General features: G+C 41.5%; 1 protein-coding gene across 32 annotated transcripts in view; it reads right to left on the bottom strand.

The window, feature by feature from the left end:
- The window catches only part of LOC117775055 (neurexin-1a-like), a 256,387-nt gene that overhangs the window by 167,557 nt on the left and 74,753 nt on the right, over positions 1-14,077 (bottom strand). For 21 of the 32 annotated variants that reach the window (XM_034607843.1, XM_034607857.1, XM_034607841.1 and 18 more), the window contains one exon: positions 2,323-2,624. In XM_034607843.1, the coding sequence (XP_034463734.1) occupies positions 2,323-2,624 (302 nt within the window). Of the gene's footprint in view, positions 1-2,322; positions 2,629-14,077 lie in introns of all 32 variants that reach the window. The other 11 variants (XM_034607836.1, XM_034607828.1, XM_034607830.1 and 8 more) reach the window with 2 other exon arrangements.

Here is a 14,077-nt window from a genome sequence, read left to right as displayed (position 1 = left end):
GATTGACAGACACCAAATGGTTCATAAGAAGGAATGCCTAAAGCACATCAGTCGACCCTCTTTGACAGTCCTAAGTTCGAGACCATTTTTAAGCTTTGTTTCTTTTATTGGTATTTATTGGTATTATAATATCTTTGCATCGTTTTATAGTTGGTTTTAGTCTTCAGACCAATCCAGCGTGTCAGACTTTCCGTCGTCCATACAATACTGTACCTCCGTTTGGTCTTATTGATGAACTTTAGGATCACTTGACTGCAATGAGACAAAGCAAAGAAGACCCTGACACAAAATGAGGAGGATGGTAATTCGGATTCCCCCACAGAGCATGCACTCAATATGCTTGGTTGTCTTTCACAATTTGAATGCAGTGAATGTTCCAAGCTGCCCAGATCCTTGGGTTTTCCAATAATCAATCTGCTAATTATGCAAAAGAAGCAGCTCTGGTAGTGAGGTGGAGACAAACATTTCCCACCAAATGAGCAGGAACAAATCTAGAGATTGCTGTTTTTCAAAGTCTGGTCTAGCATTAGTCTGACACTGTTGTGCTGACTGAAAATAGTCTGTACGTGGGCTAAACAGGATCTATATGTATGCTGGGCAAAGTTGACACGCCACTCTTTGCAGGCCACAGTCTGTATGAGGTAATTCATATAAAATAATTTTTGCATCTGCCTTTCCTCAACACTTAGACATGTAAAAACCTAATCCCCATTCAAGATGTCTTTCCCTAGCAACTCCATGATATAATAACCTTCATGTCCTTTTGGCTTTGGTAAGTGATCTGGACCAACTGCTTGCTCAAACTGCCAGTAGGTGCTAGTGCTAGTTCATGAGACACATGTAGCAGTGCTTTGTGCACCAAAGATTACATCCCAGTACCTCGGCCTGTGGCTACGTAGGTCCTGGAGTACAGAGAACACTCAGTGACTTACTGCAATAGACTCCCTGACCAGAATGAGTCAAAACACATCAACCTACTGTAAATGGAAGCAGGGATCAGGATCCTGTTATAGTGGTGGCAGCCTTTTGCCAACAGGGATGTGAAATTCCAACCTACAACTGAGTAGTGGCTGACATCGATTGGCATCGTTGTTCGAGTTGCAAAGCCGCTGAATGCTTTGATGTGTGCTGCAGCAGGCCTTTAGTGTCTTCAGATCAATCATGGGTCCAACAGTCTAGCACTCTTGGTCTATCCCAGCGTTTGCCATTTGCTGAGAGGCAACTGCATCCTGACACCATTTAGTGGATGCTGGCCTGGTACAAATTAGTATTAGTCAAGCTGCTTGCAATGCAACAAACCCTAACTCTCTGCAGCCTCACCCCGAGTCAGGACAAACTGTTCTTGCAGATGGATGCATTTGGACATGGCTAAGGGCTCTGCTTTACACGTTTCCTTCATCGCAGCTGATTCCGCTGCTCTGGGTGAGAATCAGGCATGAACCATTTCTGTTGATACCCTGTCTCCCACTTATGAGCAGCATTGCCAGAGGCACATGGCACAATCAGTAGGATGGCTAGAAGGGACCGTCCTCTGATGTGGAGTAATGTAAGAGGCACAAGCTGCTAAATGGAAAGGGAAGTCAAATTCGTAAGAAATCCTTTGCTGTCTGACCCAGACAGGCTGTCACTACATAGTCTCTTAAGAGTTATAAATGCAGAGATGGGTCGTCAAGGCCATGCTGAAGAGCCTATTAGAGCCTGTAGATCCAGTCGGAGTGATTTGCCTTTGCTCATTGAACTTTGAATACAAAGCATAACCCTCAGCGACTAAACTGTGCAATGTCTACACAATAGACGTCTTATAAAGAATAGGTTATCAGAATTGTTCCTATTCATTTACTGCTCTTTTATGAAAACTGTCTTGTGAAATAAGCTCCCAACAGTGATGTCATCCATAATAGAAATGTACTAATAAAAAACAAAAAGGCTATTCTAACTGCACTGGCATTTGAGTTCAGTCAATTCCACACAGAAATACTAAAAGCTGTGAAAACTGAGGTCTTGTTTAAGGATATCTTCATCATAGTAATACACAGGTATATATAAAAGGTAAAACGCTAAATAAATGTCATGCTCTTTGCTGTCAATTGTCTGAATGAGGCTGAATGCAACTCCTCTCCTCTCCTTTCCCCCTTGTAACTTAATAGAAGTCCCTGTTCACTTGTGGTTCTGTTTTATCTCCACCAAAAACTACCGTGATTCAATTTAGCAATCCAATTACGATGTCTGGTCAGAAAATAATATATTGTATGATGGTAATGATTAAAGTGCATCTGTTTGGATTCATTTACTGAGTCTCTGCATCATCCTCTGTACTGTTACCTGACGTAGATTCCTTGTTACTTTGACATCATGCCAATCATTGTCATTAAATTTCCCATTGACTGGCTCCACAAGAGCTTCAAAGGCTCCAGACCCCAAATTAATGACGAGAGAGACAGCCCCATTTTTCAGTGCCAGGTTGACGTAATCAGCGGATTTGCCCGTGTGCAGCATCAGTCCGTTCCTCTGCAGGGTTTTGAATGACAATGTGATTTCATCACTGCTGCTTTGAATCGGGTTCAAGGACAAGTCGTAGCAGAAGAACTCCGATCCTTTGAAGGTTGCGACGTACTCTTCTTTTCCTGCGGAGACATAAAAAGAAAAAAAGAATGTGCTGCATTAAAATCGCGGGACCTTTTGGTGCCTGTTGGGAAGCTGTCGAGGAAAATGATGAAGAACGTCTCACAATTGCTGGATTAGTAATAGAAACAGACATTGGACAAAGGTGCCGAGCTGAAATGTGATAGAAGTTCATTTAGAGGTGCAGCTGGGTCCTAAGACTCCAATGACCAGCAGGTTGGCACCTACCTTAGCCAGAGAACACAGGCAGATTGTAGCAAAGCATTAGGACTTCACTGTTAATACACTTAGAAATAACACACACACACACTACTGCTATTTTTGGGCCTGTCATACCTATCATACTAAGCAAAGGTTTTCCTTGTGCGTGCTGATAAAGTATCACTGCACTGCTTCATCATACAATTGAATAACTGCTCTGCTTTTCCTGTAGACATGAACTGTTTCTCTCATCTCATGCTGTGTGTGTGATCAAGGTAATAGGACTAAAAATGATCTGTTATATCAAAATGCAGTCGTAGACCACAGCTGCCCAAACAGACAAGCACGTAGAGAAATCACATTCTGTTTGTACAAGTTACACAAGTCTCATGACAACCATTTCAGAATAGTAACTTGACATTAGCTTGACTGATCAAACACCACACTCACACATAATACTTTTTAAAAAGCACACATATATAAAACAATATGATATGAAAGCACTCTACCCTATATGACATAGAAATGGATCCTGCAGCACGTCTAGAGTAATCTAGAGTAATTATGTGATGTTCATGAGTTTCACCAGGTAATTTAAAGTCAGTACACTCTCACACTTACAGTATAAACCTGACCACTGGGCAAAAGCGAACTATACAAAGCCTCTCAGCTAACACAAAGCACGAGCTACACAAACACTGACTGATATACGTTTCACCTCTTCACAGACAAAATGGACCAAAGCAGTCAGCTGCCGATCAGGTTCATTACTTGTTGGATTGATGCATGATACAAACGCAAAGCTTCTGCCTCCTTTGGTAAAAATGAAATTAAGGACAAAATATTTGTATAACCTTAGTAGAGACTTTCAACTCACACACGTATGCTGCATTCCCAAGTATAACACATTAATAGTGAGTCCTAAGACTTAATGAAGATGTGGGTCACAATTTGAACAGGAATGGTAGTAGGCTCAGTAGAACACATACGTCCACAGTTCCCTTAAATCAAATCAAACTGCACCAACTTGCAGACACATAGATATCCCTCTGGTGAAATGGTGAACATGTTGAAAAATGCCAAATCCACAACAAAATGTAATGGCTTCCTCTTTGGGTCATGCCACACCCCTGCGTAAAATTTCATAGAAATGGTAAAAGTAGAGTTTGCGTAATCCTGCCAGAAAAAAACAAACCAACGCAGACAAAATCATAACCTCCTTGGCGAAGGTAATCAATTTGCATTTCTCAAAATCAAATAATCTTTAAACTTCTACAAAATCAATTTTTGTGTAAAGGTGTATTGATAAATCCTCACTTCCCTGTGACTCTCCTAAACCTAAAGCTCTATTGCTCAGCTCCGCCATACGTCCAACACTGGTGTTTATCCAATTTCCTGAGCTGTTCAAGCAGAAACCATATTGGTGACAAGCAGCTTCGTGTGGACTCCCTCCATCATTAAAAACAAGTCAGCGACAACATATGTTTCTGGATGTACTCGAGCGAGTCACCCCTCATCAGCCGGCAGACGAGTGCAGATGTGACAGGGACTTGACAAAGCACAAATAACCTTAAGAAAAACCCTTAACACTGTTATTGTGATATTAAAACACAAAGCGTCTCGGAGCCTCAGGAGCCGATACATGTGAGCAGTCATTAGGAAGCATTTAAAAATAGGTTTTGACAGATAACAAGCCATTAAAGCCACGGGCAGAAAATAAAGCACCAAAACACAAATGGACCAAAGCATTCAATTATCATAAATGGAAAGCACTTGCACATCTATATATGCCAAACGCATACACACATGCACGCTGTTTGATTCGCATCCAGGCATTGGACACAACAGCGTAACAAATAAAAGGGGTTGCTGTCCACAACAATTTGTCACCTCATTGATTCCCCCTTAAAGGTACTATAGTGTGCCTTTGGGGAAACTACAAGGGGCTGTAATTGAAGTTGACTGAATTCCACCACGCTCTGGTCCTTCCCTCAATGTCTGAGCCCTCTATCAGTGAAAATGAGAGACCTCGACCCTCATCACAAGAACCCACCTAACCCCGCTGCAGGAGCTCACTGCCCACATAACAAATAGAGTTAATACATGGGGGGTCATTCTCGTCTCTCTCCCTCTCCCCACACATCCCCGCGCCTGGCGCCTCACAGTTAATTCCCCTAACCAATGGGGAAAGAATTGTGTGTGTGAACAGCAGGGGCGTTGTTAGGAATTTACAACACTTGGGGCACGGCCCAGAGGCAGTTTTAGGGCCGTGAGGGTGTACATCAATTCCTTCACTCAATCGCTGGCAGCCAGGTTCACTCTGATGTAAGCAAACTGTCTGTGGGTCTACATGAAGCACAACGATTTGAGCATCAGTCTCCATTTTCCAAGTATATCATAAAGAGAATGTGTTAAATTTACCACAAAAAAAATGTGCTCCTTAAATGTTATGTATCTTTGATATCGACCACCTAACAGAAGTGACAGGATTGTCCTAATAACTAGATCAATCAATTCTGACTTGTCAACCTCAAGACATTCAGCTTTTGAAGTGTCTTCTTTAGCCGTCTCTTCATATTTGGGTAATAAATGATTCTTCTTTGCAAACTACTGTATATGTCTGTTAAAAAGTACAGTGGACAAATAAAATGTCTCTTTGCTGTCCTCCTTTTAAACCAAGATCCAAATAAAGATGCATTTGACACGATGAGGTGAACCAAGATCACAAGTTTATACCAAGACACCTTTATGCTATGTATCAGCTACTGGGCAGCTCATCACCATCACATTAGCAGACGACGCCCTGCTTATTAAACCAGTAGATGTGTTCGTAAACCAGTAGATGTGTTCGTATAACAAAGTTCATGTATTTGTGTGTTGCAATTCAAATATGGGTTGAACCATATTTAAAGTTCAGTATTTGCTTTAATGACAAAAACATCTGTACGTATTGCTAATTATTGAAGATTCCCTGATCTGAAATCAGTTGAAAAAGTTGAAGAGTGAGAAGTTGTAAAATAAAATATGTAAGAATTGCGTGAATCACTGTTCAAAGGTATTTCTCTGCCATTTATGACACATAAACTGTGAATTATTTTATTTTTTCCCCACTCAGATTATACATGATGACTGGGTCCCCCACGAGAAAACAGACATAAATATTACAGACAGACAGCGGGGCTTAACATATAAATGTCATATTTTAAAGCTGGAGCATGTAAGATCTTTACTTCTAAATCAAACACATCCAACTTTCTTTATAAGTAAGCAAAGTTGAATGATTCTGGACAATTATCCCCTTCACTTTTGCTTGAATACTGACTTTAAACAACTTTGTGCAGAAAGCGTTGTCAGAATGTTGTGCGTTCAGTGTGTGACGCCTGAGTGTTCATCCCTTTCAAACACGGGATCACAGCAGACGCACAAACCTGCAGTGTTAATATTTAGCAGCTGACACGTCACTCCGATGTGTCATTTCCCTGTAGGTAAAATAAAGCTGCTTGATATTGAAGCAGACAACTGTTTTGTCATTGTGTTCTCGTGGGGATTTGGGGCGCCGCAGTCTGGGCTGTCCTACGGTCCTCAGTCAATCAAACTACAGCAACGTCACCAGCACCCGCACCTGAACGCCCGGGAGGCATGGCACTGAATGAGAACTCACAAAAGAACCGGCTTCTTTGGTCTTTTTTTTTTTTCAGGAGGACAGAAAAAGACACGAACAGAGTTAGAGTGTAAATCCTGGGGATATGCCCGAAATAGACACAAGGGTAAAAACTTAGAGTCAGAGTCTGTTGTTCTGACTCATTCAAACCCTTTTTCCAACAAAAACAGAATGTCTGTGACTTAACTCGCATCCACTTTACACCAGGATCTTGACAAGATGCAAAACTCTGCCATTAACAGCACATATATTAAACGTAAAGTGCTTTATTCTTTTCTTGGATTTCTACGAGTTGTGACAAGCACAACTGCGCCGCGACAGTCGGATTTTCCCATAATCTGTTTTCAAATTTAGGCGAGTCCTCTGCGATACAAATAATGGTTAATCAATAGCATGTAATTGTTCGTGCCATTCAGGGCCCCCATTCTCTATGGGCACATTACGTTTGTGGCTCTGGTGCAGAACAAACTACCCGTATTGATGGAAGTAATACAATTATTCGCCACTCAAATGAAATTAGTGTCACAGAGTCAAAGAGGTATGGTGCTGCATGTGGAAACTAGAAAAAAAAAGCACATACCTCACTGCAAAAGCAGAAGAGGCAGCATAAATGTCTCCGCAGTATAATTTAACCCTCGGTTAATAGAAGCTGAGTACGTAGAACCGCCTCGCTCATTTATTACGAGGCACTGAGGGGCTACAAGCAGGAGCTTGTCATATGTGCAACAGTGCCAGCATGTGACCGAGCGACTGGGAGGCTCCTCATCAGTCACTTTCCCTTTGACATTAATCTGGCATCTGCTACTCTATGGCTGCTTTTTTTAAATTAGCCCGCACCCAGGGGAGCGCACGGCCTGTCAACACCAAATCATGACACAACAGTCTGAAGCAGACTTGGCAGGAGCTGGAGGAAGATTACCTATTAAATGAACGACGGGGGAAAAGCTTTGATTTTAATTGCCATTATTGTAATCGGTGATTTTTTCTGTAAGTAATAAATCTGTCACAGACGCCAAGAAAAAGGATAAAGGACAGAGAATGACAGAGATGCACCTTTGTTACCTCAAACCAAGAGGTCGTGTTTCCGCCGCATGTTTGTCTGTGAGCAAGATTAAACTGAAGCAACTGAACGGATTTCCACGAAACTTGGTACAGGGATGTGGTTTGGGTCAAGAAATAAACCATTAAACTTTGGTGCAGATCTGATTCACAGGATGGATACAGGATATGTTTTCCCACTTTCTTCAACATTGTGAGATTTTTCCACATTTTCATGGTTTTCCAAGGGAATAATTTATGTATCTTGATGGAAATGAAATCAGGCACATTGAGGCAACTGATGTCTATGAGTTTGTCAAACTTGGTGCAGCTTGAGTGAATTTGTAGAATGTATATAAAGATGGACGACTCCTCAAATCAAAATGCTTTGGCTTTACTTTTTGAAAGAGCTCTCATGTCCTCCATCTATACTAGTGTTCTCCATATATTTGATTGTATACATACATATTAAATAAATACTTATTTCTCACACTGCAGTGTTACTTTCTCTCTTTTTTAGTTATTTTTTATAATTCTAGTCTATGTAACTAATTTTAAAGTTTTATGTTTCTTTTACAATCTGTCATGGTGCCCTTTATATTTAACACTAAGCACTTCACAATTCAAATAAACTTGTCTTGCCTAAAATATACTTTTTGACAGGAATCGTTTGACTAATTATGCATTAAAATTATTGAATTGAATTTAATATTCCTATTTAAATTCTATATTAAAGACAACATTTCACTGTCCTCCGTGATCCAAGACAAGCAGGACTCTGTTATTAAGGTGCTGGAGTTGGAGGGGGGGGGGAGGGGGGGGGGGGCGGGGGGTATTATAGGCATCACTAGAGGCACAATAATTACAGTATGTCGCTCATCTGCAGTGGTGTTGTCTTGTTCATGGCAGCTGCTGCAGCACAAAACTCTATACATCCCTGTTTCCCTGTCAGAGACTCCAACCTCCCTTCACTACTAGAAACACCATTCTTTAGCTCTCAGTAACAAGCTGAGGTAAAAAAAAATTTTTTAAAAAAAGAGCTTGTTGTGTCACGCTCGGTTTTCTAAGGTTCAGAGGAAGTTCACAGTTGTGGAGATAAAAAACAAAAGAAAAAAAGAAAAAGTAACATGCACTCCGAAAGTACCACCTGTGGATTCTGAGGGACTAGATCTGCCATAAGTAAAATTGGACGCTGACACGACGCGGGGAGCAAAGTTGTTTAATCGTCTGTGGCAGGGCTCAGTGACTGACACTGGATTTCACTCCGTTTCCCATTCACTCCCTGTTCCCCCGTTTGACTGGAGGCCTATTAAAATGATACAGAAGTTAGCGTCTGGCAGCCCATTAAAATGATAGGACGTTAGCGTCGTGCAGCCGACCTAAGCCTCTTAGGTTGTGACAGAGCAAAGAGTTTTCTGAAGTGCCGTATTCTTCCAGAACATATTTTATTACATGATTATCACGCCATTCGAAAGACTTAATAACATGTCTCGGAACTGCTCTCCGCTCGCAAGGTGGGCATCCCCCAGTCGGCCGCGGTGTTTTTTTCACATCAGTGCATGTTGGTACTTTTTATACATCGGCGATAACAGTTAAACGCGGGAGAAGCTTCTTGTTGCCGACTGTGTTGACAGAACTACGGTTGTGTGAGAGAGAGAGGAAGCCTCAATTAGCTCATCTAAACGTATGCAGGCATTAAAGTGAAGGACAAGGCGTGAGTGTGTGTGAGTGAGTGTGTGAGTGTGTGTGAGCCTGAAGTTCTGTCAGAAACCACACTGTGCTCCACGTACAGTGTCATTTAGATCCACAGTGTGAAGGGTGCCTTGCTGTGCTCAGAGCTCCTTTCCACGGTGTCAGTCTGCAGAGACGCACCATCCGTGGCAAATGGACTCATAATTGGCTTTGCCATTCAGGCGTCAATTAGACCCTTAGTAGAGCATATTCTGCAAAGTGTTCAGACAAACACAAACTACACGGAGTGCTGAGGGGTTTAAGTTTTCCTTGGTTATGTAGTTTTAACTGTTTTTTTTTATGATATTCTATAAAAGTAAATTTGATTATGTCTGGGCCTGGGCAATCAAACAATCTCAATATTTATTGGAATAACTTTTTTATGAATAGCAAAATAAAGGAAGTCCAATTAGTTGATCAGATTCATTAAATGTTTCATTAAACTTCACAGAAATAATGTGACATTTATCATAATTATCAACATCGACTAATATGAAATTTCTTATCTTGATAGTATGTTTGGCTACTTCATCCAGCCCTAATTAAGCCAATGCATCAGTTTGGTTTATCTTATTTTTACCTTTCACCAAGGAGACGGATGATAGCCTTGTATTTTCTTGGGATATAACTAATGACCATGTTCAATATCTGTAAATCTCTCTGTTAACCGATTATTTCTGATTCATTGATTTATTGTTTATAATTTAAAATATCCAGCATAAAGTTGCCGGGGCCCAAATAATAACATTAATCAGATTTTGTCTCACTGACAGATCAACAACTGAATGTAGATTGAATTTACAATCTCATGGATCATTCTATTTGAGAAAATAAAAGTCAGAAAAGGTTTCAACATTTAATAAATGTATCAAAATAATTTAATTTAACTTTCTATTGGATTTCTAGAAGCTCTGTTCATTCTGCTTCCCTTTAGTTTCCCTCCGTGTGACGTCAAAGGTCAGAGCCAGACAGAAATGCAGCCACAGGCCTGTGACACAAATAAACCACTGACTCTCTCCCAACACAACAAACAAACAAACAAACAAACAAACAAACATGTCAACATACTTACAGATGGCGCATGCGCAGATGTGAGGTTAGTGATGAACTTATGAAAACACATTTCTCCGCAGCGGTGGAGGCGACGTGCTCCAAACCACAGCTTCTGAACTGCTGCTTGTTCTCTGCTAATAAAGCACGGAGGCGAACCTGAGAAAAGACGCCCCCTAGTGGCCAGGAGGTAAAATATCTGCACTGAGAGCAGGTCAAATTTCACTTTTCATCAATACTGCTCGTGTAAAAGTAGATTATAATTATGTATTATCACGTTTAGAGATGGAGGTTGGGATAAAATGATGGAATCACCAAGAAATTGTTCACGTGAATAAACCAAGACCATAATATCTGTATAGGTGTGCTTTCTCACTTCTCCGCTGGTGTCTGAATTCACCTTCAACTTATTTATTTCTATTTATCTTTTTTAAATATTTATCCAGCTCTGATCTTACTTAATGTCTCAATCTTTGTATAATGTTTTACTTTAATTCGTTTATTCTTTTTTCTTATATTTGGGCTAAAATGTTGTGTGTTGATTTTAGTTGTTTTTTTATTGTTTGCCCTAAAGTATTCATTCTTAACTTGTAAAGCACTTTGTAAATGTGTTTTGAAAGGTGCTATATTCGCAAATATTATTATTATTAGTTGTATTATTAGTTGTATTTTAAACCTTCGCACCAACCTATATTCTCACTGGATTACTATTATGCTGCATCATGCATTCTATTTATTTGTTTGTTACTGGGTGTATACGTTTTCTCCACATTCCGCTTCTCTCCAGAACTTTGCCAATCAAACTGCATTTAACCCTGAAACCACTGACATTGTGTGTATGTGTAATGGTGTCACCGCTGTCAGCGTGCACCACAGGCCGTTTGGTCCGGTAAATTAGCTACGTATTGCGCGGCTTTTTTACACAGTCACGCAGAGCAATCGGCGCATCAAATTATTTCCACACAGTCGCTGCCAGCAGCAACACAGACAGCACCCTGTGTAACAGCTGGCGACGGGGACTGCAGGTAGAAGGTTTCTCTACGAAAACCCGTTCTGAAGCAGAAACAAAGGGTGAAAGCTGCCTCGTTAGACCATTTCCTCATTGTCCACCGGTCCATCTTGTTGGCTCACTATCAACATGTAAGACAGCAACATGCAAACACGACAAAGGTGATGGATGTAATGAGGATAATGGTGTTTCATGACTGTCACATGCGTTTCATTACAGTGATATGCATATCGGTGCATATGTCACAATAATACAAAGCACAATAAACGTATAACCTAAGAGAAAAGCTCACACCAGGTTATCGTGGTATAATAGCATTATAAAATATAGGACTCATTTCCCACTATATCATGCACCTCCTCCTCTATTCTCTCTTTCTTTGTATTATGCAAATGCATCAATTTATATCTATAAAGATGAATAAATTGCTCGGCGGAGTGGAGCTGAGCCAAATGAACGCTAACTATTGGCTTGCTCGACTGTTCATCACGGACAACAGAGCTGTGTTAACAGCGACTGCTGCTGCTGCCGAAGCTGGAATGAAGGTCAAAGCTCCATCCTGTTATTTATAGCCTCTATCTTTATCAGCATCCCCCTCCATTAAAGCATGCTACTCTGATGCACACAGCGTCTGCAAGGGAATATGGCTCCGAGCTGACGTGAACCATAATGTCCAGGGATGAAAAAGTTGAAATCTGAGGGTGTGTGGTTGTTGAAATTGGTGGGAAGCAGCTCATAAAATCGGATGTCATTTAGCGATAATAGAGTCAAGCACTTACTCGAGTGTGCGTCAGTGAGACCACACACAGTCCACGTGTAATCACTCTAATTGGCAATGTCTCAATCAGGTGCACATGCAGGCCACCCTCCTCTGGGTTCAGCTCCCACGAGGACATGAATCATCTCATGCAGAGCTGTAAATGGCATCACAGTGTTGTTGATGCATGGAAAACGAGACACCTGTATAAGTGCATGCCCAGAAGACAAACACACAATAGACAATGGGACCGATGCAGGAGAACCACACGACTATTTCTACACTCTGACACACAAGAGCTGGATGAAATTCCAATAACAAAACGGGCTCCTGCAATGTCCGCGTAACAAACTGCAATTTCCTTCTAAGTAGAAGATCTGACAGCTTACAAAGCAGGGTAATATGTGCGGACTCACTCGCCACATTTGTCTGCATGTCAGAGAAAAGATTTCATTTAATTCAAACTGGCCACTCGGCAACAGCATCTCATTTCCCCCCTCCTCGAGGCTTTTAAGAAATCCGATGGCACAGAAAACACCATTATGCAGAACAACCTGTGTCCCCGCAAATCTCAAAATCCTCCATCACATGTTTTTTTATATCTTTTTTCTTTTGCACTGAAATAGAGTAAATGGTGATGCGTGCCAGAGTCCCGGCTCTAGCTCCTCTGCTGATCAGCAGAGACTTTGCAGGGAAAGTGGAGGAGGCTTCTTGTTTAAAACTGCAGGAGATACTTGAGATCAAATATATGTCTGAGATAAAAACGGGGCCGACATTTATAGTTGGCAGCTGGGCCATTAAACCAGATCTTTTGGTGCACTCTCTCTCACCAACAGGAACATTTCTGTGGAGTGGCTTTAACAAATAACTCCCCCCAAAAGCAGCGTCTTGAGAACTTAATGGAGCTGACAAGAGACAAGGTAGTCAATCTCCCGGCGATACACAGAAACCTCTTTTATCCCGAGCGCAGAGCGAGGGAAGGGGTAAAAGTATCCAAGCCTCTCGGGTGTTTTAAGTTTAGAGGGAGTCCCGGCATCTCAACACACACACACACACACACACACATACACACACACACACACACACACACACACACACTTAAGAGACAGTCAAATATGCATGTGAATACCCTGTGCCCCCCGGCAGACAAACACCGTATGAACACACAAAGCAAACCGCACACTTCCAGCTGCAAAGCTCTCATCTGCTCCCGGACCATTACAAAATCAAAACAGCATTACAGTGTAGAGGGAGAGGAATGTGCTGAATACTAATCTGCAGAAGCCCAATCCATTTCTGCAGAGTAAATCCAGAAGATAATAATGTAAGCCTCAGGGAGATGGGGAGGATCAATACCCTCATCAAAAAGACAAGCATTTTGATTCTAATATATAGTTACTACCTCACTTAAATATGCATGTATATTTATGATTTATATTTCAAGAGCTGGAGTGTATAAAATTTGTCTCTCTCTCTCTCTCTACTATAGGAAATATAATCAACCTATCAGCATTAATATATTACACAAGATGATTATTTTATTGACAATCAAAGGCAATGAACTGCGTGAACAGGTGCATGGCAACATCCGGGAGCCGCTCTCTGCGCGAATGGGGCCGCGATTCCAAATGTGCTAACAGCAATAAATCACCAGCGTACGCATCTTAACAAGCTGCTCAATTTGGATGTAACCTTGTCAAGGTTGCCGGCGTAGATCTAAAGAGCACGCTGCGAGAGAGCGGCCGAGGTTACCGTCCACTTCTGATTACCAGAGCACGCGGTGGAAAGCGGCGTCTGACTGTAAAGGACTGACATTTGGCAGATGTCTAATTCGGGCCATATACACGGAGGCGTTGCTCAGACAAGAGCAAAGTCAAGAGGTGCTGAGGCGTGTCATTGCACAGAAATAATTCATGTGCTAATTACGTCGGCGGTGTGTCTCGGGATGATTTTCTGTGTGCGGGGGCTGCTCTCGTCTCATCCCGGCCCTGAGATCCGCTCGCTCTGT

Source organism: Hippoglossus hippoglossus, chromosome 15 (genome assembly GCF_009819705.1).
Source record: "Hippoglossus hippoglossus isolate fHipHip1 chromosome 15, fHipHip1.pri, whole genome shotgun sequence".
NCBI classification, from domain to species: Eukaryota; Metazoa; Chordata; class Actinopteri; order Pleuronectiformes; family Pleuronectidae; genus Hippoglossus; species Hippoglossus hippoglossus.
This window is presented reverse-complemented; position numbering and strand designations above follow the sequence as displayed.